The 27,205-nt window shown below is 51.1% G+C and overlaps 1 protein-coding gene across 7 annotated transcripts in view; it reads right to left on the bottom strand.

The window, feature by feature from the left end:
• The window catches only part of MSI2 (musashi RNA binding protein 2), a 199,929-nt gene that overhangs the window by 66,419 nt on the left and 106,305 nt on the right, over positions 1 to 27,205 (bottom strand). For all 7 annotated transcript variants that reach the window (XM_084219019.1, XM_084219020.1, XM_084219021.1 and 4 more), the window contains exon 7: positions 13,699 to 13,747. In XM_084219019.1, coding sequence (XP_084075145.1) covers positions 13,699 to 13,747 — 49 coding nt within the window. The remainder of the gene's footprint in view (positions 1 to 13,698; positions 13,748 to 27,205) is intronic.

Here is a 27,205-nt window from a genome sequence, read left to right as displayed (position 1 = left end):
GGTTTGTGGGCTCTCTGTGCCTGGATCTGTGCACGCACCACAACCCCGTGGCTGCCACACCGACCCCGGGGGCAGCCAGGCTGCTCTCCCTGCCGAGCCTCGCCGTGCCTTCGAGCACCTTCCCTTCAAACTCTCAAGAACAAGGGCTCTCCTTCCCAACACTGCACACAGCCCTTGCTCCTCGAGCTGCCACCACAGCAGAGCAGTGGCCACAGCCCCTCCAGCCTGGCACAGCCTCATGGTGCCCTGTCCTCCCAGAGGAGGGAGCAGGGTCTGGGGGAAGGCGTGTGCTGGCCTTGCCTGCCCTACCCGAGCTGGGAAAGTGCCTTGGATATCACCCAGAGACTTTGCAATCCCCACATCTGCTCTGAGGTGGTTTTCCCAGCACATTTTCCTGGCAGATCCTCCCATCCCTGCTCCCTGTGCTGAGGAAGTTTTGGGTGATCCATCCCGTGGCTGCTGCCTCCCTCCCTGCTCTCTCCAGATAAACGCTGTGCTTTTTAAAGTTATCTTCTGCCCACAGCAGACACACACAGAGCAGCCTTTCTGCTGGCCACTGATGGGAACCTTCAACAGATCAGCAACAGAGATATTTCCACCTTTAAAATCAAGTTCAGAAAGACAGGTGGGGAAAGGGAAGAAAACATTCAGATAGTTGAGGTTTTCTGACTTTCTGGTAATTTTCCCATCTCCAACGCAACAATAGAAGGCTTGGGTGTTTTTTAACTAAAATCCAGCTTTAAATTCAATATTTTTTTTTCCTCCCAAAAAAATTTTCCCTAAAGAAGAGTTAAGTCTCACCAGAAAATGCAGGGAAGTTACTGCTGCCTATTTTTTGGAGGTCAGTACCTTCTTCACATGCACCAAATACATCCAACCCCAACACCCTGCCCAGGAGATAACCTGATGCTCAAGGCCAAGGTGAGCAATGCCTGTCCTCAACTAATCAGCAGGTAATTAGCTGGAAGAATTCAGAATGAAGCTGCAGATGAAGAGTAAACCTTCAGCCACTAAATTCCATCCTCAAATAATGAGACTTTATTTTAATTTCACAGTAATAATATTGCCCAGCAATCCCTCCTCTTATTTACCTCCAGGAAGGAACATTAGCATAAAAAGCATAATAAAAAATATCCAGCAAGCAGCTTTCACCAACTCCTGTGTATCACTCATCATTAAATTTGGGAATTAAGCCCTGCTAATGGACACAAACCATCATTTTGAGCGTGCAGGCAGTGTTAATATTTGAGTAAGCCAACAACAACAACAAAACAGAAGACTAATACATGCACGGTCATTCTTTCAAGCAGGGAGGATTCAGTTTTCATTTTCACAGAATACTAAACCAAATTTTAATTAGATTATACCAGAGCTTCCCTAATAAGTGCTTGCAAGGGGAACTCCATTGGGCAGAGACATGCTCTGCAGTGGAAGAGAACTTGCCAGTTAAGAGCCTTAATCACTCAAGAGCTTTGAGGTGGCATCCCTGCTTTCCTCACTGTGGCCACCTCACACTTTGCCAAGAGGCAGGCAGAGATGTTCAGCAATAAAAACTTCTCAGGAACAGGAGAGGCGAGCTTGACAAACAGCAGAGAGATCAGGAGAGAACAGCGAAGGAACAAAAACCTGTCAATACGTGAAAGACATCCTGTTCCTTCCCAGTGACCCAAAACACCAAGGTTTGCACTTCAAACCATCTCAGAGAACAGCCCCAAGGAACAGCTCGTCCACGGGGACCAGCACTGTCCCCACTGGGTCCCCTGAACGGCTCCTGAAGCCACTCTCACACTTGTGCAGCGGAGGGGAACATAAAACTGAGCCAAGAACAGCACAGAAGGTGAGGCTGTGGATGCAGCACCCCCTGATGTAAGGGCACACGAGCCAGGAAGGTCAGAGCTCCTCAGCAGGGCTGGGCTGGGCTGGGCTGGGCTGGGCTGAGCAGGGCTGGGCTGGGCTGGGCTGGGCTGAAGGGCAGTGTCCCACTGAGGGCTCTGAGCCCCTCCTGCAGCCCCCTCCCCAGACACCAGCACACTTCCCCAGGTCAGGGACAGCTCGAGGAGCTCCTAGAGCAGGTTTTGAGCTACATGAACATGCAGGGGGTCTTTCCCTGCTCTGGCACTCTGACCCGAGGCACAGCACTGCTCCCTCCCAGGGTGGCACCAGGGACCATCGCTGCAGCACAGCTCCACTGGGGCGCTGTGCAGGTGCAGAGTGCCCCAGCCCCTGCAGGGGATCAGGATTACCCAGTCCCTGAGGCTCCCCTGAGGATGAAGGCGCCCTCGCTCCCCGCCAGTGTCCCCAGGCTGACACCGAGGTTCCCAAACGCGATTGAGAAACGCCGCGGAGCTGCCAACAGCCCTGGCAAAGAGCAGAGCTGTGGGCACACAGAGCCAGCCCGTGGGCTGCTCTCACACAGGTCCCCCTCCAGCACCTCAGCCAGAGCACCCCAAAGCCACTGGTGGCTCTGAGTGCCCAGGCCGTGCAGGACCAGCAGCTGGGCAGGATGGAGCCAAGGCATGGGACAGCCCCAGGTTTCCATGCTCCCCTCTGGTTAAAACATTCCCACAGCCCATCTGACACAAGGTTTTCCAGCAGCAGAGGCCACATGCTGGACCACAGGGGACTCAGAGGGACCCAGACAGAACCAGGACCCAGTTTTGGTCCTGCTGAAGTTGGCCATGGGTGACACAGCACAATATCAGCTCCAGCTCTATGCACTGAGGACAGGCTGCCCTAAATAAAGCACATCCCCCCTCCATCAGCTGCACTTGTGACCAGTGGCCTTTTTAATATATTTCCCTTCCTTTATTTTTTCTTCCTTTCTACTTTTTACTCAACTGGCCCCCGTGTTTACAGCTCGCTGCAGCACAAATCCTTATTTCATGTCACCCACTGGCCCAAGCTGTCCCCACTCACTGTTTCTCCTAGACAAGTTAATAAGATGGAAGGCTCCCCGGGGGCCTCGAGCCAGCGAACATTATCACTTGGAAGCAAGGCAGAAATACTGACACATCGGAAATGACTTCAAGCCTATTAATTACCCTTTCTTCTCTGGCAGATCTTTGAGAGAGAGCTTGACAAATTGAAAGGCAGCAGAGAGCATCCTCCCCGTCCCAGGAGCCCCTACCCACGCCAACAACAGCAAAACACGCACCCCCCGAAAAATTGTTTGTTTTGCTATCAATTAAATCATCAAAAATTAGCTGAGACAGAGGCTGCCTGTCAGTGTCAGATCTCCCCTTCCTGTTTGTGCTCCCGTTTCCAGAGGCAAGATGCAAGTCACAGAACATGGAGCACTGGCACAGCTCTCCCACCCGGCAGGGGACATGGAAAATGCTGCTGCCCTGGGAAAGTTTGGAGCTTTCTGCTTCTGAATGCCAATGATCTCCATTCACACCACCCAACCCCTGCTGTAAAACCCCCTGAACGCCCTGCAGCCCCTCCCTCCAAATGTATTTTCAAATCCTTGCTGGCATAATTGATCCTAATTATTATAAGCATTAGATATTAAATGCATTCCTACATGCAATGTGGCTTCGACTGTGGGCTTTCAGCAAAGTCTATTGTATAAATAAATGACTGGATTTCTTATTCAAGAGCTTCAGATGTGACAGTATTAATTCTGATGCAAAGTAGCCACGCAAGTCGAGATAAAGTCACTACCTGCCACTATGGCTTTATTTTTAAGGTGATTTCCATAATTTCTGGTTCAAAAAAGAAAAAAAAAAACTTCCAAAATAACCGGAACAAAAATCTTTGGGCTGTTACCTAGAAAACTATCATTAAATCATTTGTTCAGTTTTTATTAGTATCATTGTAATTAAAGGGAATCATATTTCAAAAACATCTCTTCAACAGCACTTATCAAACCCCATCCCTGCAGCCTATCAATTAGGATTACAATAACCTCGCTCCCTTGTTGCCTTTGCCATTAGCATTTTGATTGAATGGCTGTTGAGAAGTGACTGGTACCAGAAGATTGTGTTCACAAAGTAACGTTTCTTTATTCGCTCCCATTGAAGCTTGTCTAGTTGTCTCCAGTTCCTACTCAAAAGAGACAAGACAGTTCCAAAAGCAGTAATTTTGATGCAGGATTATTTTTTTTTTCTTCTCAGCGAGGTGAGATAGATTGGGTTAGGCTGGACACAAATGCTATTCAATCACCTGCCAGCAGATGTGGGGGCTCTGACCTCAGTGCTCTCCAACCCCACACAGGTGTCAGGGCAGGACTGGCCACAGCCACGTGCCCAGCACCTGGGGAACACCCCCCAGCCTCTGCACACACCTCCCAAGAGATCCCATAAAGAATAATAATAATAATTTATAATGCCTGAACGACTTGGGGAAGTTTTCAGCTACGTTTATTGCTAATAGTATTGAATGTTAAATGTTAACAATTTATCAGCCAAGCCCTGGCACTTTGGGAGGGCAAGGGAGAGAGTTCTCCTGCCATAAGAATGGCACTAACCAAGGGCAGAGCAGCAGCAATGTCATCAGGAGGGGGATGGATGCATTCCACCACTGCATGAATTATAACAACCAGAGTTCATTAAATCCACCACGTTAAAATAAAAATTACCTGCCACGTCAGACAGTTCTATTTACTGATATTGCCACTGCTGATGTCCCCCCTGATAAATCACACTCCGTGGCACCACCAGCAGTTATCCAAAACCATCTCAGCTACCTGGACGTGCAGGGAACTCCAGCAGGGCAGGGCCACCCTACCGAAACATCCCACAGCCAAAGTTCAGCCTGACAGCCTCGAGGGGAAAATGAATGACCCCTGCAGGCTCCCAGTGAGGACAGTCACTGAGCAGGGCAGAACTCAGAAGGGATGAGGGCAATGCCCCAGCCTGCTGGCACTGACCCTGGCAGCAGCTCCACCCTGCAGAGCCGTGGTGGGCAGGGGTCAGTCCTGCCGTGCTTCCTCCCCTTCCTCAGCCTCCTCCATCCCAGCCCAGCTCCTGCACTCCTCGGGAAGCCTCCCCAGAGCCTCTCTTCTCCTCTCCTCTCCTCCAGCAGCTCCCTCTTTGCTGGCAGGCAGCCAGGAGTGTGTAATGGTGCCAGGTAGCAATTTCATTTTTAAAATGCTCTTATCAAAGATTTAAGGTGAAAGATAAGAAGAGCACACTACATCATCATAAAGGAAACATTGTATAAGGCATAGTATTTTACAAATCAAAACAGTTATCAAAATGAAAAGGTATGAATATAAAAACAAATGGAGCCTGTGCTGTGGAGAGGAGGGGAGGGAGCTCTGGGTTTGGGGAATTGATCAAATTTCAGGTTTTTCTTGACAAGTCTCAAAAGCCTGTGAAGAACGGGAGCAGCAACACTTCCACTGTCATTTTAAACCAGAAATAAAATGTCAGGTACATTTACAGAGAGCATATACACACACACTTATTTATATGCCTTTTCATATAAATAGATCTATAAATATAGATACATATTTTTCATACCATTACCCACGGCTGTTGGGTGCTTTTATCAAAGTCATCTGACCTGGAAAGCATCTGTTGTTAATACCACTGTTTTATTATTTATCAAATCCATTTCTTCATAGAATGACTAATTTCATACCCACAGCTGCTCCCATCTTCCCTCTGCAGCTGCTCCTTCCCCGGGCAGGTTTGCAGCCCCTCTCCAGCTCCCACACCCTCCTGCTGCTCCCAAACCCTCCTGAGCCACAGGGGCAGGGATGGAGCAGGCTCTGTGCTCCTGCCCTGCCAGGGAAGGAGCAGAACCAGGCCAAAGGGCCAGGGGAAAGCCCATGGGATACCACCAGGAGTGGGGGAGTGGGAAACAAATCCCACGCTTCCGTAATCTGACTTTTTTGTTTTCCTGCAATTGCATCCAGGCAGCACAAAAGCAAATATTTTCACCTCTTTATCAGTTTGGGTTTAGGGTGAGGAGGAACAGAGCTGCTAGAACACGAACAGAAATGGCAAAAGCCAAGCCCCCACCAAGACTTACAGCGATTTTAGCTCATCTGAGCTCCCCGTGAGCTGACAGGGGAATATTTGTTGCCACAAGGAAGCAAATTCTCCTGCCAGGCTGCTCCCTACGGATCCTGCCCTAATTTCCAGTGCTCTGCGGACACGTGTGGAGCACACGTGTGTTCATGTGTGACTCCTGCAAGGGGCAAGGAGGAAGATTTCATCCCCAGGGCATGGCTGTGACTGAAGTCACCCCTCAACCCCCACCTGCCTTACCCTGGGGTTGGCAACGGTCCCGGTGAGAGTCAATATGAAGAGACGGTTCTGTGGTCAAAGCGTGAGCCACAGAGCCAGCCTGCATCCACACCCAGCGCTCCCATTCCCACACCTGACCTGGGATTCCCTGGGATAACAGGGGGCTCCATTCCCAAACCCCTCCACAGGGGTTGGGAGCCAGCCAGGAGGGCTGAGGGGGGTCAGTGGCACTGGATCTGCTCACTCCTGATCTCCCCCCACAGCGGAGAACTCGGCAAGCTCTCAGAACCAGAAAGGTGTTTGAAAATGGGGAGCAATCTGTGAATTACTACTCTGGCTGAAGGTAGTTTTCTGGTCCAGAAAACACTCAATAAATTAAAAAGATAAAACCCACAACCCAAATGTGCCAACCTGCAGTTTTCTGAAAGAAGCAGTTTCTCAACTTATTCTATCGGATCCAGTGAAAAAAGTGCCAGATGTTCTTACTTCAGCTTATATATACAAAAAACATACAGGATAAGCAAAAATCACCCCATGCCAGGACATTTAATCAAACTAATTAAAGAAATCTTCCATTTCCACCCCCCTGACAGGTCCTCCTTTGGCAGCAGAGTCACTTGGAGCTTCTGCCCTGCACAAACAACCCTGGCAGCCGCAGCACCCTCTTGAGCACGTGCTCAGGTACCTGCCCAGGCACACCCACAGCTTGGATCAGCATCCCCCCACACTCCCAACACTTCAGTGTCCAGAAACAGAACCACACCAGGGATGTGAGGATGAGGAGAGCAAGTGGTGGAGCCTGCTCTGACGGAGGCTCAGGGGCAAAAGCTTCGTTACCAGCATTGTCTGTGTAACCTCTGTTTCTGCTGAATCTCAAGATTTTGGGATAGGGGATGTGTTATCTGTTTAAACAGATCACCAGGAGGCTTTTACATATGGCAATGACCTTGTACAATTCAAGGCTTCAGCAGCACTGGGCACAGCTGACAGAGAAGACTCGCTGTGGGGTGACAAACCAGCCCCTTTTCTGCAGCATCCTCCTCACCTGCCCTACAAAAACCCCAAAAGATTCATTACCAAACCCAACCAACAGAAAGCACAGGTGTGTGAAGAACAAAAGCACCCCCTGTGCAGGCTGGAGAGGACCTGCCCAGTCTGCTCCCTGTGACCCACAGGAGAAGGAGCCAACACACCAGGGAGGAGAGAGGCAGCATCTTTCCCTGTTTCCATAGCACATTTTTGGGCACGCTGTGAGAGCTGCCTCTTCTCTCAAGGTCACCAGGCTGATTTTAATTCTGCCTGTTGTATGCACACTGCCTGTCTATGGAAATGTTGCATTTTGTTCTCCTCCCGTTTCTGGCCTTTCCTCAATTAACATTTCCAAACAGTCCCACAAGGCTCAGAGTGCCCCCTGCTAATCACTTGGCTCCTGCATTCAGGAAGCAAAAGGGGTTGGGTAGATTCATAAACAAGAACTTAGTCGTGGCTTTTAGGGTTTCTTTCTGCTCAGAGATCACCAGGATTTGTGCTAATTTCTCTGTCACTCAAGCTGGCAGTGACAGTGACAGTGAGAAGGCAAACTGAGCTCGTACTGAATGACCTCACTCCTCAAGGCAGCCTCAGCTGGGCACACGACGTGGCGTCTCTAACACAAGCTCACCCCCTGCAAGAGTGACAGAACCATGATCATCATCCAGGAAACTTCAGAAATATTTGCACAACCCTCACGTTATGTTTCCTGAAGAGACCAGACTTTCCTGAGCGCTGCTGCAAGTGGAGCCTCTCCCCTCCTTCAGAGGAAGCATCCACAGCCATCTCTTCCAGGGGAGCTGCTCGCTCGTCCCCTCCTCTGGATGAATTCTCATGACGGGTACAAAATTAAGCAGTAAGGTCTGACAGACAGGACAGAGCTGGGCAATCCCTGCCAGCCTCGGGGGGCAGGATGGCTGTGACCACCCCAGAGGTTCCACACTCTGCGGGAGGAGCGTGGCCAGGAGCCTGGTGCTGCTCTGAGCTGGGGCGTGGGGCTCACTCTCACTCACACTGGCCTGGCTCTGGGGATTTTCACACTTCACCTCAGGTGCCCCTACACAGCACCCACAGGCACAGCCAGGAAATGAAAAGACAGGGGAGATGGATCCAAGAATTGGCAGTTTTTCCTTTTTGCTTTGTGTTTGTTAACCCTGAGAGCCGGGTGAGCCACGGGCACGGCGCTGCCCCAGGGGGACACTCAGAGCCCCCAGCCCTGATGACAGCCTAAGGGGGACAAACTGCTGCCAAACGGGAATATTGGGAAGTGGCCCCAGCCCTGGAAGCAGAGCAGCTCTCCTCATGCTGCTGCCATCCCAGCTCCCACTCTGGATCCCCAGCTAGAGGAGAACTGGTGACACGGAGCAGAGATGTCAGTGCTGCTCTGCAGCCGTGCAGCCGTTAATGTGTTTAAGAAATGAATATTTATAAGCTGGATGTAATATTAAAAACACACACATATAAAATATTAACACGGCACATGTCACTGCTGCAATCCAAACAGACAGGTGTGACTGATGGTGTTCACTGATAGGTGTGTAAACGGTAAATAATATTAACTAATGAATCTCTGCAGCCCTCACGTGAAGTTTAGAAGCAAATATTTGCTTAAAAATCTCTCCAAACCCCCTGTGTGTAGCTACTGCTTCCCTGATCCCCTGGAGGAGATCAGCACTCCTCAGCTGTGTCACAAGGGTTAAACTCTGCTGCCGCCCCAGTGCCCAGGATGGATTTCAGGGGAGGGAGCGCTGGAGCCCAGCGCAGCCCTGGCACTCCCTGGAGCCCCGTTTGAGAAGTGATCCGGCTGTCAGGGGAGCACCAGCCCGGCTCACCTCGGGGAGCAGTAACAGTAACCCTGCCTCATTTATCCTTGTGGCACACGCTCATCCAAAGCCCTTACAGCACTGATGCTTTGGAAAAGCATCACCGCCCTGCCTGTGGATGCTCTCCCCAGAGCTGTGGGGCAGAGCTGCAGGAACAGCTCTCCCTCAGCCCTGTCCTCCAAGAGCACAGCCTGGGAGCGGAGGGAAGGCTCCCTCCAAGCACTTCTAAGGATGCTCCGTGCTACAGCCAGGCTGCTGCCAAGAAAAGCTACACTCAAAATGACCAAATTAGGCAATTATTTCTATATATTTTAACTACTCTTTTCTCAAAACTGCCTGGGGATGTATTTTTAAATGCACATGACCTTGCTTGACTTGAGGGAGATGGCGATAAACAAATAATTGCAGTGACTTAATTATATTTATATCTCATCTATAAAAATGTCAATTATAACTTCAGAGATCAGCTCCAGAACGGAGGTTTTGGCAGCTGGACAGAACACAAAAGGCTATTTTTCTCCTCAGAAAAGCCTCCTCCTGTGCCAAGGCACAGCCAATATCTCCCTGACAGCATCACTCCTGACTCTCCCAAGAAACACAACCATTATTCCAAGTGCCTCCACCTGGACAACGACATCCCTGCCCTGAAATCTGCTGGATGGACACGGCACAGCCCTGGAGCCCAACCCTCCCCTTCCTCCCCGAGAGCAGAGCCCCTGCAAGGCTGGGAGAGCCCCAGTGCTCTGGGGTGTGGTTTTGGTGGCACGGGGGGCACCAACCTTTCAGCCTGAGTTCTGGGGGTTCAGATAAACCCCCACCCTTGGGCACACCACACGAGGGTACCAGCAGTGTCCTGGGGCCCCTCTGCAAGGGCCTGGGAGCCCAAGGGATGCTCACCCACCCTCCAGCCCCAGACACAGCCAGGTGCCAGCCAGCCCCTGCCTCACAAGCACAGGGAACAGAGAATCTCAAAGGCTGCAGGACCCGAGTGAGCGCCCGCAGAGCGCGGAGCAGGCAGCCTCCCTCCCTGGGGATGTCTGAACCCAACACCCAGGACGCTGTCTGTACCCTGCAGACAGCCTGCCTCGCATTCATTTTGTTTAGTTTTAAGATTAAAGGAGCCCAAATCACACGTTGTCACTTCCCTCCTCTCTCCACTGCCATCCTTAACTGTGCAAGAGGGTTAATTGATGTGAAAATAACTCTGGGGGCTGGATGGCTTTGAAAAACATATAGTATTACACTCAGCACCTGCAATTACAGCTTGGGGGGGCCACTCACTCCAAATCTTGGGCTTTTGGCGAGTCCAAGCCACGGGGCTGCTGTGCTGAGGGTCCTGGACAGCTCCTGAAGGCTGCAGGTGCCCACGAACGAGCACAGGCTGGGCAGGGATCGCCCTGGGCTGCCACCAAGGGCATCCCACTGAGGTGAGGAATCACTGGACCCCTTCTCCTGGCTCACCTCATGCTGGGATAGCCCAGGACAGCCCACTCTACCTGTGCCTCCCTCCCTGCTCCTCCTGGTGCTGGTGCTTTTGCTCAGCTCTGCTGGGAACAGCAAACCCTCTCCCAGCCCAAGGGCACGGCCCCCAGCCCAGCACATTGAAATGCTTCCTGGAGCTCCTCTCCATAATGAAGTTAGAAGGACATCATCATCCTGCCAGGCTCCCTCCACCCCCAAAGATCAATAACTAATGCTGAACTCCAGATTTTATCTGCACTTTGCAAGGGTAACAAAATAACACCACCCTCTTTTTTTCCCCTTTCTTTCCAATTACTGAATCCTTTCAAGATTGACCCAGTAATTTTCAGCTCTATGAAATTTTAAGCAGTGAAGAAAAGTGACAGAAGTGATCTGCCAGAACGTTGGGAGAACTTTTGTATGTGGTTTTTAGAAGACTGCAGGAATATAGTACAGAAGTAGAGGATGACCAACACTTTCTTTCCAATAAAAGAAGGCATCTAAATAAGCTGCCCCAGGGGTATTTGTTTATCAAGTGCTGTTTTTTTGTGTGCCCACTGTCACGCCAGAAGAACCCCTGGAAGGAGACATCCCAGTGATTCTAGGGATTGTCTTGCCTACAACACACCAAAACATAACCACTCCAATTCAACACAGATTTTGCAGCCTGCCTTTAATATGGCTAAACAGATCAGCATGAAATGCAAGAGCTGAGTCTCATTTTCCTTAGAGAACATCCAGGAATAGCTGGACATTAAAATACCCCTGGCAGAGACACAGCATGACTGGCCTGATGGCATTTCTAAGGTTATAGAATCATTAAGGCTGGAAAAGACCCCCAAGATCAAGTGCACCACAGGCACAAAGTGGTCCATGCCAGGCATGAAGTTTAATTTTGGGTGGGGTTTTCCAGCCAGGGTGAGCAGTTTTGAAAACCCCTCTTCCTCTGCCTGGCTCAATCCCTGCATTTCCACCGAGCAGCGCTGGTGCAGGTGAGTTACACACTCCCCAAACACACACACACGTGCCAGAATTATGTCAACAAACCCTCTCAATTTTCTTGCAAGGAAATTTATCTCTCCTTCTAGCAGTAGGGAGTGAATTTCAGTCCTTCTCCCTTCCCGTGCCCCGATGATTACTCCAGGCACAGACCGACGGCAGCAAACCACAGCGGATATTTTATCTGCCTTTCCTCCTTCCCCTGGCTAATTTGAAGATACAGATTGCAACCCACAAGTGGTTTTCAGAATTGCCATTAACACTGTTGCTGCACACTACTGCATTTTAAACGTGCTCCCAACACAATCAGAGTGCCACAATTTGTAAAATCTGGGGTGATTTTATCGGCGCTCGAGGCGGCAGAACTCCCTTCATCACCACAGCCCTGAGCCAGTTCATTAGGCTGATTAGCACCTGCTACCTGTGCAGAGCAGGAAGAAATGCCACAAAAGGCTGGATAAATTCGAGTGTGAAGATGAAGAGGACTCTTACTCTGCCTTTTGTACTTGATTTTCCCTCCCACCCGTGCCTGGCAGGGTAAGGGCGCGGAGCTCAGCCCCCTCCGTCCTTTGGCAGCGGTGTGGCCCCTCTTCCCTGCTCACAGAACTCTGGCTAATCCCAGCAAACAAGCAGCATTGCCCTTCACCCAGCAGTGGGTCAGCCTGTTCCCTGGGATACACACAGCCTCCCAAACAGAGCTGAGTCTCCTGAGTGCCACAGAACTCCTTTCTTCACCAGGAGAGGGACTCCAGCCCAACCCGTCCCCAGAGGGACAGACCTGGGTGCACAGCCTGACTCTGGGGCACAGGGGAGGTTGTGGGGTAACATCACCTCCCCCCAGGGGCTTTTGGATCCTGCTTTTGGTCCTTAGGTGCTTCTAGTTCCTCCCCACTTAGATCTCATCCAGGAGCTCACACTGGGATGCTAATGTGGAGCAAAATGTCATGGCTGGCATGTAGGAAAAACAAGTTATTAAAAAAATTAGCCAATAAATTCACAGAATTCCCAGGGGGTAAAAAAAGAGGATTATCTGTTGCCTCTCATCTTCAACACACATAGTGGGAAAAAAGCCCTTTGTGAAAAACCCAAAAGGTTTCACAGCAGCTAAGGTGCCCCCCAGAACTGCAGCCCTCATCTTCAGCAGACCTTCACTCCTGGTAAGCCAGTGGAAAGATGTTTTTGCACAAGGAATGCATCCTGTGGGGCTCATTACCCAGGCTCCAACCTGCAGGCTCCCCAAAGAGCCCAGAAATGCTGAAGCAGGGCTGCAGCAGGGCTGCTAGAGCAGAGCTCAGCACTCCCAGAGCACAGACACCAACACTTGCTGTGCCCTCCCGCCTGGGAAGTGCTTACAGCAGCACAGAGGCAGGGACAGAGCAGGGGTCACCTTGGCAACACCACACAGGCATCCTGCAGGAGGCACAGGAAGGGCTCACAGCCCTGCTCTGCTCTCCTGGCCCTGCAGAGCCTCCTGCCCACCCTGGGCAGGGCAGGCACAGGGAGCCGAGACCACAGGGAGCTTGGTGGGCAGGAGCAGAGCTCACAGGATTTGGGACACTTCAGCTCCACCTGTGTCAGAGGCCAAAGCTGCTGAGTGCCTGCCTAGCTGGGACCTGAGCCCCCCAGTGCCCCCAGAGCACAGGGCCATGGGGCCCTGGTGCCCAGCAGCAAAGCTCCACACCAGGCAGCTTTCAAATGCAACAAACACCGTGCTGGGATCCTGAATGGAGAGGAGCATTTATGGCCCTTCAAGGGGCATTTCATGGGGAAGGGTGGAGAATTCCCTGGGCATAAAAGGAAGTTGTCACGGGCTGAACTTTTCAACCTAAGCAAGAGCTTTGAAGAGGTCCCTGTTACAAATGGAAGGGCACTGGCTGCTCACACAGCCTCCCTGGCTGGAAGAGCTCATCTTCTTGAGCAAGGCTTTTGCTCGCTGCTGCTGAACTTTCCAGGGTACTACAATCCCTGACTTGGTCATTAGACTGACCAGGAAAGCTACTCCTAACAAGAAAATCCACGTGCATGGGGCATTCCATGCCAACCACCCCTCCTCTGCTACCTGCAGGACAGAGGATTTAGCACCATGGATTTGGCCACTGGCTAAATTCAGATCTCGCTGAATCTGGTTTCTGATCCCCCCTGCAGAAGCTGCCACACCCTGTGAGGTCAGAGCTCCCAGCCCCTCTTACCTCTATGCCTGTTGGTCGTCTTGTCAAACATGAGCATGGCATCCTCTACCTGCAAGACAAAGAGGGAGAGTTGAGCTTTAACACGGCTGGCAATAGACACACTGCACACCCCAGGGAGGGGGACAGGGCAGGAGCAGAACTCCCTGCTTCTGGCCAGGGGCAGCCTCTCCTCCTGCAAACCTCCTGCTTTCCCCCTCCCTGCCCTGGCTGACAGCTGATCCTGAAGCAGAGAAGTGACCAGTGAAATGCTGGCCCTAAACAGCCAAATATCTCAGCAGCTCTCCCACTCCACATCGATCCCTGGCCGTGCCTCGTCTCCCTTCTGTGGGGAGACCAGGAAGGGCCAAGGGAGGAAGTGTGGATGCAAACCAAGCCCATGACTCCTCCAAAGTTGGAGTCACTGTCTTGGCTGAGAATTAGGTTAAAAGAGGTATGAGCAGGGTAAAATCTGGTCAGCCAAGAAAGGTATTCAGAGGTTTTCAAAAGGGCTTTTGAAAAGCTGCAGGAAAGAGGGGAGAGGGAGGAGGGAGAAACTTTAATTCGCATCAGGCTCGGCATTTCCACTTCAGAAGAGAGATGACTGATGAAACGTATTGAAGTGCAACCAAATTGCTTTCAACTTTCATTAGGATTTGCATGATTTATTCCACCTCCATTTAATCTGTGCAGCCACACCTAAAATTTTGCACTTATTGCACAAGGATGTGGTGCTGGGGTTGACTTCCCAGCATTATCACACCTTGAGCTGCTGTTCTGAGGCTGCAGGACTGGGGGCAGGTGGGTCCCATGTCCCACTGGACATGGCCTGGGCAAGCTGTGAGATGAAATTACAGACTTGCAATTCCCTGCTGTAAACTCAGGGATGATGAAAACCTCTAACACTGAATTACAGGAAGTGTTGCAGGAAGGGAGAAGGACTTTAAAGAAAAGGTTTCATCCTCTAAAGACTCCACTGCTTGTCTGGGGTAGGGCTTTGGGATTTTTTGTTTGTTTGTTTGAAGTTTTTGGATTTTTTTTCCCCCACCAGTAATTTTTCTGTGCTTCCTTAGACTTGTACTCTGGCTTTCTATAAATCATTTATTTTAGCTAAGTGATTTACAATGCAGTTACATGCTCTCCTCATCTCACACAGCGCCACTAAAGGGTCCACCTGTCACCCCAAGTGTCCTCTTGGGCAACAGACAGACATCCAGCCTCTGTCTGTGAAAAATCCCTCAGCCTTGGCTGGGGAGAAAGAGTTCAGGAAGGTGCTGAAAACACAAGCTGGACCTCCCTGAGGTTCTGAAGGACTGTAATATGTTCCAGGAGATTGTAAAAAAATATAGTGCAGCAAAACCTTACATGATGCCTGAAATTCATCTGAAAACCTGTCTCTGCTTAAGTTGTTCTTAACTTTTTTAGTCAAAATGGTTTGCAGAAAGTGTCAGCAATGGCCTGAGAGGGTGCAGAAATGCAGGTCTCCTGATACCCATCTTGACTGAGACCCAAAGACGCTGATGCACTGAAAAACCCAAACTGCATTAAGCACAGAGCCCTCTGTCCTGCTGTCTGTCTTCCCTCCAAGGGGGAAAACTCACCAGGATGAGCAATGCCAGGAGGCAGATAAGGACCAGGCTGCCCTTCACCCTGCATGCTGCTTATCTCTGCTCCCGGGTTATGTTTGCTCAGCAATCTTTATTTTTCATTCTCACAGGTCTTGGCCTCACTGGAACCAAGAATTACACATTGCACCTGCTGCTGTTTCCTGGGGCATCAGAGCTCCCAGTGCCACCCTCTGTCCCCCCCAACCCCTGCTGCAGAAGGTTTAATATGGAATTTTCTCCCTCCAACCCCATGCCAGAGCCCCAAGAGCTCTTGGATGTGCAGGAGCACAGACCCAGCAGCCCAGGGAGGTGCCCTGTCCCCCCAGCCTGAGCGCAGGCTCTACTGTCCTGCCAAAATGACACCTCCTCCTGCAAGGGGACTGCAAAAAGGCTGCTGGGATGGTTAGGGAGAGAAGAGATGCTCCAGCATGGCCATGCCTCAGCCCCTGCAGGCAGCAGCAGCACCACAGAGCTCCTGTGCAGCCTCACTGTGCTCCTCCAAGGGCCATGGGGCAGAGAGGGGCTGGCCCTGGCACCAGCCCCAGCACTGCAGGCTGAGGGGCTCTGGGTGCAGCCTCCAGCCACACTGGGCTCTGCAGCTCCCTTCCCTTCTCCCACCTGCCCAACACACCCCCATCCTCTGGGCAAACAGGGCTTTGTGCCATGCCTACCAAGCCGGAATGATGATCTTGGCAGGGATCTTTTTTATGCAAATAAATCCCTATTAGCAGTAACAAGCACAGGCTGCAGGGCTAATCCAGGAGGGAGGTTCCTGGGGCCCCGAGGAGCACAGGCACCCTGCAGCGGGCACTGCCCCCCTCCAGCAGCACCAACTGCTGGGATCGGGGCCGGGCAGCGGCTCCTGGAAAAGGGTCAGCCCTGACACTCCACATATGAAACCTGCACGGGGGGAGCGCCTCTGCAGCTGAGTTCAGACGTGGCCCAAGTATGCCTTGAAGAAAAAATGATCAGTGGGGTGTTCTTTGAGCCAGCTGGTGCCCTTTCAACAATGCCTAATTGGTTATCTTTTCTCTTTCCTAAGGTCAGAACATTTTATCTCCGTCTCTGCCCTTTCTGTGCTTACCCCACCCTGCGTTATTTTTTAGGGCAGGCATTGTAGCAGAAGAATAGCCTCTCTCCTCCATAGTCCGGTGACACAATGAGACTTCTTGAAACCCCCTGAATAGATAAAGTGCAGCGGCAAAAGGAAAATTCTATTAACGCTTTGCAAAATAAAACATCTGAGAGCTGGTGAGACAAGCAGGAGAAGAAAATCAATGTGGAGAGGGCAGCGCGCTCAGAAAAACTTTTCACCGGTTGCAAAAAGGTGGCGAGGGTATGGGAGGGAGGGGGGAGAGAAACTTATTAATGCAGAAAACCCATCAATGGTATGGAAATCTGGCAGAACAGCAAGAACTCCAACTAGAAGAATTTGAATATACAAAGGGCTGAATAGAATGAGCAAACCACGCTGCCTCGCACACACAGCCCGTTTCTCACGGTGCTCTGGGAGGCAAACACAAGCGGCTTGTTCAAGTTTTCATCAAGGAGAAAGAAGGGACACAGCCAAGGTAACCGGCAGTAAACCCTGCACTGAGCAAATTGATCCCTGGTTCAGGGGAAAGGAAAAAAACCCAGCCCACAGCAGAGACCCGAGCGCGTTCAGGGGCTGTGGCTGCCCCGTTAACCCCCTCCTCCAGCCCCTGGCTCGCCCAGCGCTTTCAAGATGCTCAACTGCAGCTTTTCCAGGTCTCAGCTCAAAACACGCAGCTCACACTCTGCACACAAGAGGCAAGGAAGGTTTTTCCAGGGGTAGAAGCAGGACTGGAAGATGGAATTGCCACCTGCAAGGCTTGGCCATCGCCCACCACGTGCTGCTGGCTGGACCCCAGCCCCCAGGGAAGCCCTGGATGGCCCAGGACAGGAGGGGAGGCTGAGCCACCTCCACCCAGGGCACTGCAGGCAGCCCACACCAACCTCCTCACATGGAGGATGGCTCCAGATGGAGGCTCAAAGGAGCTGATTAATGCAGACTCCTTCTGAGCATCAAGTGAGAGTTACAAACTGAACAGTCTCAGGACTTGGGGTAACTAAAAAAAAGAAGAAAACAAAGACTTGCCAGTGAACACTGGTTACAAATGGACACTTAAGGCCCCCAGACTCCTCTGTCCCAGCACAGCCCATCCATACAGCCAATGCAGACCCAGTTTCTTACATAAAGCCTAACTAATGGGCTTCAGTTTATTTAACTTCTTTTTTTTTTCCGATCCACTTGGGGCTCTGAGAAAAGGAAGGGCTCTACCACTTCATTACTCACTGCCTGGAAGGAGGAATAGGGGAGAATAGGAGGAAAGAAAAAAAACCTGGAGGAGCCAAAGGCTTTAATAATCCTAACAGTTCCCAGGGTTATTTAAAATATGCCCAACCAGTTCACAAAAGGCTCCACGGAGATAAATGTATTTGATTTTCTTCCACTTTAATGGAGGCATACATTTAAAGCAACAAAACCAGGGTGACCTAAATAAAATGACTATTAATTGTACTCAGAAAGTCTCTGAATTTAATGCAAGTGATCTAGCCCAGCACAAGAACACACAGTATTCTCCAGTCATTCCTCCTACTTTCCTGGTTGGGATTTTCAGCTCCTCTTTTCCACAAGGAGCTGCTCAGCCCCAGCACAGCCCCAGTCACTCATGCTGTCACCAACAGGCTGAGTGCCCTCCAAAAGCCAGCACTGGTTCCAGAAGAATCTCTAGGGTGGTGCTGCAGAAACTGGAGCACTGTGCTGCCACTGAAAGCAGAAGGACAAAACCAATTTTTCTTCTGGAAAACTTTAAGCCTCATCCTGTATCTCTCCAACTGCACAATGCCAGCAGGACACAGAGCCAAGAGGAACCTCCTTGTGAAGCCAACCTTCCTGTACAGGGTGCCTGTGTGCACAGGAGCAACTCCCAGCACCACTCCACACCTCCACGTTCTGCTTCTTCCATTTGGGTCGAGTTTACTCACTGAGTAAAACTTCCACAATGAAGCCACCATCACTGACTGAAGGGATGCACAGCAGCCTCTGTGCCTCCCCATCCAGCCCAGGAAGGCTTTTCCTGATGCAAACCCCGAGTTTCCAACACACCCAGAGCAGGCTGAGGTGTTCCTGTGCTCTCCAAAGTGTTTTCCACACTCCCAAGCAGATCTGGCACTATGGTCTCCATCCCCTCAAGGTAAAGAAGAATTAGGGCAGAGAAATGGATTGACACCTGGAATGGATCACGGTGGCAATTCCAGCTGGGTTGGGGAGGGAAGGAATCAACTGGAGGACGACTCCCAGCCCCACTCAATTTGGCTGTGCCTCTCCTCCCTCCATCCCTGACTCCAGAACTTTACAGGTCTGTCACCTCTTCTGCTCTTCCAAGAAAAGTGTGCTGGATATTCTGGTCTAATTCCTCAAATTATTTGTCCACACCGCACAACTCCTCCAATATTTTGTTTTCTGAAGCAGAAAAACCTCTTAGCTGCCAGTGAACTGTCAGGTGCTGGTATTTGAAATGCGCATGTGAAATCCAACGAGCTCCTACAGATTTACAACCTCCCTCCACATAAATTAAGACAAATGCCTATTGCATGGCAGACAGTTTGAAATGGCTCCCCCACACCAGGCCTCTGGGCTTGATTACAACAGAATTAAACAGCAAAACAAATTATCCCCCCTCTTTCTGTCACACACATCCCCTCCTCCCAGCACAGCTCTCCTGCCCAGGGGCTCCCCAGTCCCCCTGACCATCACCCAGGTTCCTTCAGCAGGGTCCCAGCAGGGATGAGCACAGCAGACCCAACCCTGAGCGTGGCTGGTCCCTCTGCCACCACCCCACCAGGCTGCCCCTGCCCTGGCCAGCGCTCCAGGACTCCAGGCTGGGAGTGCCAGTCCACCTTCCCAAGGCAGCCCTGGCTCCAGCTCCCTGGGGAGGGATCCACCTCCCCTGGGTTCCCCGGGGGGCTGGGGGCACAGGGTGAGCTCCCTGGCTGAGCCCTCCCTCCCCAGGGTGCCCTGCTGATGGATTGTGCACCGCTAACAATCAATGCCATACTGTGCAAGCACAAATTCCAGGGCTGGCAATTTTTCCCCCCAGCAGTCAAGGCTTTAAAAAGTCTTCTTCAGCAATTATAGCTAATAAAACCACAATTTTATTCAACACACACATATCATTGTAACTAATTTTGCTCCATCAGGGCTGAAATTAAAACAGTCATTCAATCACGTTAATCTCGGGGCTTGCTCACCAGCCGTGCCATGGCAAAGAGCATCCCCAGAGCTTGCCAAAACGCACTGTGGCTACTGCTGGACTTCAAAATGTTCCTGCAAAACACCAACGTGTTACTCAACGCTTACTCCACCAAGGGGGATGTAAGAATGACTAATGCTCTCCAGAAAAAACAGCTTTCCACAGCAGGACAAATCAAACATGACTTCACAGACCATTTCTCATTAATTCCTTCTCTGGCATTAATAACAGGGGGCGTTGATGAAAGCAAAGCTCCCATCCCATTATAAACTACTGAGGACTCTTGGAGTGTTCCTTTACCTGCTGTCCTGCCTGAGAGCTTCCCTTGTGCCCCCAGATTTCCAGCACTGGGAGCTAACAACACCAACAGGGAACACAGGTTCTGGCAGAAAACCCCATCAAACCAAGGAACAGCTCAGAAACATGAAAACAGCTCTTTGCTCAGCCCCTGGGGCTGCAGCAGAGAAGGTGGTGAGAAGAGCAAGGGAAAGAAGGCAGCCAGTGGCATTAAGGCAACAACCTCCCCAGCAGCAGAATGTTGGGATGGATGAACCCCCGGGACATTTGTCCACAGGGGAGGATACACCCACACACCCAGGGACAGACACCGGGGTCCCTGCATGGAAAGGGACACAGAGCAAGCCTGGGAGGCAGCCCTGCCGAGGAAGGGACAGCTCATCTCCTCATCTCCCAGGGACAGACACCGGGGTCCCTGCATGGAAAGGGACACAGAGCAAGCCTGGGAGGCAGCCCTGCCGAGGAAGGGACAGCTCATCTCCTCATCTCCCAGGGACAGACACCGGGGTCCCTGCATGGAAAGGGACACAGAGCAAGCCTGGGAGGCAGCCTTGCCAAGGAAGGGACAGCTCATCTCCTCATCTCCCAGGAACAGCACCAGGAGCTCCAGGGATGCGTTCCACTATGGAAACCGAGCTGCAGACAGTACAGAGAGGCAGAGCTCCCCTCTCCAGCTGCAGGGCAGGGGTTTGCAGGCTGTGCTTTCAGGGAACAGCAGAGCTGCCTTGTCAGAGCCCAGCCTGGGCGGGGGTGACTGCAATCAAGTCCTGCAGCCAGGTCTAATTGTCCAGAACGATCCCTGCCCACGGCACAGGCTGCTCTCCCCTGGGTCCCCTTCGCTTGACAGGAAAATAGGCTCCAGAGCTGCATTTCTGAAATGGATTGAGAGAGGCAGGAGCCAGAGGGACATCCCTGTCCCCCTGCCCTTCTCCAGGCCAGCAGCGCTGCTGGGAACAACTTCCAGCCGCAGCCCAGTGCTCTGGGAGCCTGAGGGAATGGGGTACAGGGGTACACCCTGCAGCAAGGACCTGAGACAGCTCCTCGAGGTCACCACAGACACACAAACCCCAAGGACAGGTGAACAACCCCCAGGTCTGCTAGAGCCCTTCACCCATGGGGAACTGCCCCACAAACTGCAGACTCCACTGCAGGACAGCAGGGTCCTGCTGAGAGCGGGCAGGGAGGTGGCACTGCCCACAGGCCACAGCCTCAGGGTCCCTAGGGACAGCAGCAGGTCCCAGGGTGCCACCACCCAGGGCTTCCTGCATGCCTGGAACAGCTCTGGACGGTGACACAGACGGCACATGTCACACAAGCAAATCAAGGGCTCCTCCAGTGACACATTCTGAACCCATCAGTGTAACACACAGGCTGACCTGACCACAGACAGAGGTGCCACAGCAGCTAAACCCAGCCCTGCAATCTGAAACTGGGGTTAAATCAGGGAGCTCCTGCTGCCGCCCTTCCCAGAGAGGCTGGAACAGAATCCTGTTCCAAACATCTGCTGGAGAGGATCCAGCCTCCCTTACAAACACTTAATTCACCCTGCCTCAAAACATCCTTGTGTTTTACCCATCTAACAGACAAGGAAGAGGGTGGGACTAGAAGGGAAATTGAGTTCCAGGCGTTTTAGTGACCTGCACGTGGCCCCAGAGCCAGGCTCCATCCTGGAACTCTGCCTTGGCTCCCTGCTGGCACTGGGGGATCCCCCTCCCACACTCATCCTCCTCCAGCTCTTCACTGAGGCCCCATCTCCCTGCACACGTGCACAGACTGGGCATTATTTCCTGCAAACTTCCCCAACAACAGAACAACTTCTGGCAAGTGTTTCCTGGTGGGATCCACCACTGAATGCAGAGCCCAAGCTCCATCATCCTGCTCCACGTGCCCTCCCCACGGGCCTGAAGGAGCCAACACCAAATAAAAACCCGAGGCAAAGCCACACGAGGGGCACTTTTCAAATGCACACACAATTCTTTTAACTATTCTTTTGGGGCTGCTGGGTTGACAGGTTTAAGCTTCTGATGCTGAAAGGCTGGAGACCTTCTGCTCCTTGGAAAGCAAAGGCTGAGAGCTCCCTGCAAACCCATCACTCAGCTGAAGCTCCAACAGAGTCACCAGCACCAAAGGAGCCCCTTCCCCCCCTCAGGTGCTCTCAGGCCAGGTGGGCCATGCAGGGGCGTGCCAGGGGTGCCGTGGGGCAGGGCAGGACCCTCTCCTCCCCCTGGGCTGGCAGCACAGCAATGCCAGGCTGGAACACTGCTCCTTCAGCATTCCAGCCAGCCAGGTGCGAGGCGTTGGTGATTTTACTTTCACGGAACATTAGGCACCGTCAGCAGAAATAATTCTTCCTCCCTTCACAGGGCTCCTTTGCATATTAGCACTGCAAAGTTGCAATCTGTTTGCTTTTCCAAACACTGTTCAGAGATGCTGCCCACCAGGCCTGGCTGGAGCTGATCCTGAAGTGCCAGGGCTGCTCCAGCCCCAGCCAGAGGAGGGGCAGCCTCCTCTCCTGACGGGTTTGCCAGTTCCACTGCCTGCAAAGCCACATCTAAACAGGGGTGCTCCCTCCTGGCTGCAGTAAAGGGGACACTGCCATTTCATTTCATCACAGCACCAGCCTCTGTCCTGGCTCTGCTGCAGCCACAGCACTCAAGTCCAGAGGAGGCCACCAAGATGACCAGAGTGGGTTAGAAGGGATATGAGGCAGAAATTCCTCCCTCTGAGGGCGGTGAGGCACAGGGTGCCCAGAGATGCTGCGGTGTCCCATCCCTGGCAGTGCCCAAGGCCAGGCTGGACAGGGCTGGGAGCAGCCTGGGACGGTGGAAGGTGTCCCTGCCACGGCAGGGGTGGCACTGGATGGGCTTTAATGCCCCTCCCCACTCAAACCATCCTGGGATTCCACAAATAACCCGTGGGCTTGCCCTGAGTGCCTGAAGCCACACACAGAAACCCAGCTCAGAGCCTTCCCTGCTGCTGAGAACACAGAGAAAAACTCTATTCACAAGGAACCCGGGGTGTTTTCACAGATGCCTTTGCAGCAGTCCCAGGGCAGGCCAGGCTCAGGGACACAGATCTGATTAAGAGACATCCTGAGCAAAGTAACAGGATCGGGTTTAAAGAGCTTCCTGCTGCCCTTCCGTAAATACCTGCTGAATAAGTGTGAAGATAAGACAAGGATTGCATTACGAGGCTTCCTGATGCATGAAGGGCTTTTTTATTGCCCAGATTTGAAAAAAATAAAGGATGAACAATTGCCACAGCCAGCTCCAGCTAAAGGCTCAGCTGCAGAATCAAACTTCAGTTTATTAGCAAAGGAAAACTCATCTAAGTTCTCCTTGACTGTAATGAAAAAAAGTTTCATTTTATTTCCTGCTGGATCCTTTTCCCTTTTATTGTTCTTTTCATATACTGACTTGCATATTAAGGAATATTTTTCCAGGGCTGTTTGTTCTAAACAGAACTGTCCTCCCCTGTTTTTCAACCCCAAATCAAACACAGCTTATCTCTCTACATTTAGGGATTTTTTTAATTTATGGAGAAACCATTTGCAAACCAGACCCTTGCTGTGACAATGTTGATGATGCTGCACTCAAGAAGGTGCCTTTTTTTTGGCCAGGGGGTCCAAGCCCACCCTCCAACCCTGGTTTTGCAGCAGGTGGAGGATGGTGGCTGCAGCAGCTCTGCCTGTGCAGAACACTCCAAATCCTCCCCCCATGCAGCTGCTGACAGGGTGAGCGGTCAGAGAACTGTACCCTCATCAAACTCATTACTCTGATGACACACCACTTTTTACAGATGACTTTGAGGCTGCTGGAGCAGTCCCCCCACACAGACAGGCGCTCGCTCCAGCAGCTCGCAGCGCCCACGCACAGGAAGCACAATGATTCTCCCACTGCCACAAATTAATGATAAGAACAGGAGAAGACAAGTCCCTGGCTCTGCTTTCAGAACCTGCTTGGACAGACCAGAGCTATGCAACACTCAGAGCTTGGGATGTGGATTTCCCTGAGCTCAGAGCCCCAGCATATCCCCGCACCACCCACACCACAAGTTCGAGAGGAGAAATAACCAACACGAAGCACTTGCTCTGATTTCTGCTGCTCAGGGCTTTGGACTCTTCTTTACCTCTTAAAATACCCCAGTTAGTCTTGATGAGAGGGCAGGGGCCCAAAGCACTTGAGGGAATGATTCTCTTAAACCTGTTCAGGGCAGAAATCACCATTATGTTAAATCATCATTATGTGGCTGCAATCGCCGCCACAGCCCCGGCTTCCAGAACGGGGAGCAGGGGACACGAAATGCCACTGCCATCACTCAGCACCTGGGGACACTCGCTGCAGCCTGGCCCTTCCAGCCCAGCTCAATCAGGGCACTCAGACAGGAACACCAGTTTGGGCTGCCAAGATGGATTTTCAGGTACCACCTTGATTCTCTTCCCTGCAGCTCCACCTCTTCCCACTCTGGAGTCAGCCACAACAAATGCTGGGAAAGGCAATCCTCCAGGAGAGCAGGCTATTAAGGCTGATATAATATTCAAAAGAAGGCAATTAGTGGTGCTGCTGTGCTGGGCACAGCTCCTCTCCCCCTGCCCCGGGAGGCGTGTGCATCCCGCTCTGCCCGGGTCAGCCTGTTGGAGAGGGGCTGAGCGCCCAGGCACCACGGCTACTGCTGGCTAAATTGAGTTTTTACACGTGTCAACAACACCAAATCTCATCAGCCTGACAGAGCCTCGCTCAGGCATCTGAAACCAAGGTTCAGCTGCAATTTTTAATTACCCCTAGACGGCATGGGGATTACAGGGTAATCACTGGAGCCGGGATCCTGGAACCGCAGCGCTCCTCTTTTAAAGCCTGCCGAAGGAAAAACAAGGGCTGCTGTTCTGAGAGGGCTTTTTTGTTGTTGAAGTCAATTCAACCTCCTGCTCCTGACATCACCAAAGTTCTTTCTTTGTGAGAAAGAAGCAATTTTGTTTAGTTTATAAATGAAAATTTAGAAAAGAATCCTACTCCCCCACTCTTCTAATCTGTGTAACGAGGACTCAAGGCACAGGCAGAGAGGGAGAACTGTCTGTACAAACACAAGATGGTTGAATAACATTTCACACGTGAAAACGGCCCAGAGTTTTCCAAAGGTGCCATTTCCAGGTGTGCTGAACCTCTGGTGGCCACATGCAGGGGACATGTGTCTTTTCTCCTGCCTACTGCAGACTGCCCAGGTTCTGCCTCCCCAAACTGCTCCCGAGGGAAGCTCCCACCTTTTCACTCCTTTTTCTCCCCAGGCCCTGGAGAACAACCCTGCCCTCCCTCCTCCCTCTCCGCAGGGCCCAACAGCTGCCTTTGAAGGGTTTGTTTGAAACCTCTTGGCTTCAAACACTTTTTATTTCTTGCCCAAAAGCTATTTGAATGGATTATGTCCCAGTGATGAATCTCTCCTAGAAACGTGACAAGAGCCTCTTGAATCACGGCAAACAGGCTCGGTAAATCAAACAAACGGCAAAAACGGGCAAAGAGAGGATTTGGGTGTTAAGAATGAGGTGACAGGTCCACACATCAATCCCTCCTGACTGACAAGATGTCCTTCCAAGATGCGAGAGATATTTTTTAACTTTGCTTCCCTGACTCCACATTATTTCACAGAAATAACGCCAGATACAATAATTAAGCTGCGATCTTGGTGGATTGTTCACAATGATAATTCCACCTTTGTAATTCAGCTTCAAATAAACCCCCTTTGTTCTGTCTTATTACACAGATTCTGGTATCATTCAAGTATATTAACTGTAGCCTATTACTGTCACACAAAAATGCTCCCTGAGCCATAGCAAAAGGCTCCCCAGACAAAACTTTATGTCATGTTAATCCAAGCTTTAATAACGATGAGGATATATAACTGTATTCTAATTGTGCTTTGTGTTTCTGCACACAAAAATCAGAAAATATCAGAAATGACAGAGGCAGCCTTCCTCCAGTCCAGCACCAGCTCGTGGCCAGGATGGCTCTGCCTCCCTCCCTTCTCACAAAAACAGGAGCTAAATGCAGTGGGGAGCAATTCCAGCCAAATCCCAGCTCACGCCAAACTCCAGCCTAAGGCACAGAGGGAAAACTGGGCTGGTGGTGCTAAGTGCTGCGGCTGCTACTGCAACAGAAATTAATACCCTCTAAAATAGCACTTAAACAGGGATAATCAGTATTATGGAAATTGTACATGTTTAATTCTTGAGTGTCTGCTGAAAACATTGCGTGATGAAGGACTGTGGGAAGCGGAGCGTTCATTCTGGAGCCAAGGCTTAAAATAGGCAAAGGGAAAAGAAAGGGGGGAAAGAAAAGGAAAGAAAGAAAAATAACCTGGAAACGAGCAATGAAAAGACTCACAAATTCATAATTGGGCATTTCCAAGTGGTGGCTGCAAGCTGGGAAATGGATTTAGGAGAAAGTGGAAGGCTCTGTCGCGCCTGACAAGGCTGAGGCAAACGTTCTCTACAGTATTTTGCTTGTGCTTTTGCTAACCCAGTTTGAAGTGCACTAGAAATTAGATTTATCCCCTCCCATAAGTAAGGCCACAGCGCTGATCTCACACCCAGATCCACGGCAGGCTGGAGCAGCCAGATTCCAACCTTGCTGTTCAGCTGGAGGACACAGCCCTTTGGACTCCTCCTCATCTTCATCCTCTGCTCATTTCCTACTGCAATTTCCCCCCATCTTATTCCTGTAAAATTTTCTTCGGTGCAGTGTTCACCCAGTCAACAGAAGCAGCATGTGAAAGCAGTGAAGCTCCAAAGGAATGGGAGAACAAGTCTGATGGATTTACCTCAGAAACGCCCTAAAAGCCACCTTCTCCCAGCTCCTCTTTCCCTCAAACCCTGAAGTTCCACAGCTCACCACTTCCAAATCACAAGAGGCACTAAAAACCCACCAGATCTTCAATATAATGCAGCAAAGTATTCATTAACCTGCTGACACTGCAGCTTCTGGGCCCCATGTTTTGAGGGTGTTTCCTACAACATGTTTAAAAAATGAAAATGAACAGTCTTGTGTAAATCACAAGACTCCAGAAACTGGAGTATTTGGAAGGAAAAAAAAAATCCACTGAACAGCCTGAAACTCTTGATAAATCATGAAATTTGGCAGGACCCATCTGACAATGTTTATTTTTTTTCCCCCCAAAGTTGTACTATGCTCAACATTAGATCAAAACAGTTTTCTTTGGCAGACACAGGTTCTGCTCTGCACTCCCCTTCTCCCTAACACACCATATGGACTGTTCTTAATGAAATATATTTAGAGGGATAGTGAACCAGCTCAGCACTGGTGTAAGTGCTGCTTCTCTGCTAGTCAGGGACTAAAAAAC

The sequence above is a fragment of the Fringilla coelebs genome, assembly GCF_963513975.1.
Source record: "Fringilla coelebs genome assembly, chromosome: 20".
NCBI lineage: Eukaryota > Metazoa > Chordata > Aves > Passeriformes > Fringillidae > Fringilla > Fringilla coelebs.
The sequence above is the reverse complement of the archived record's forward strand: the minus strand, read 5'-3'. Positions and strand labels throughout refer to the sequence as shown.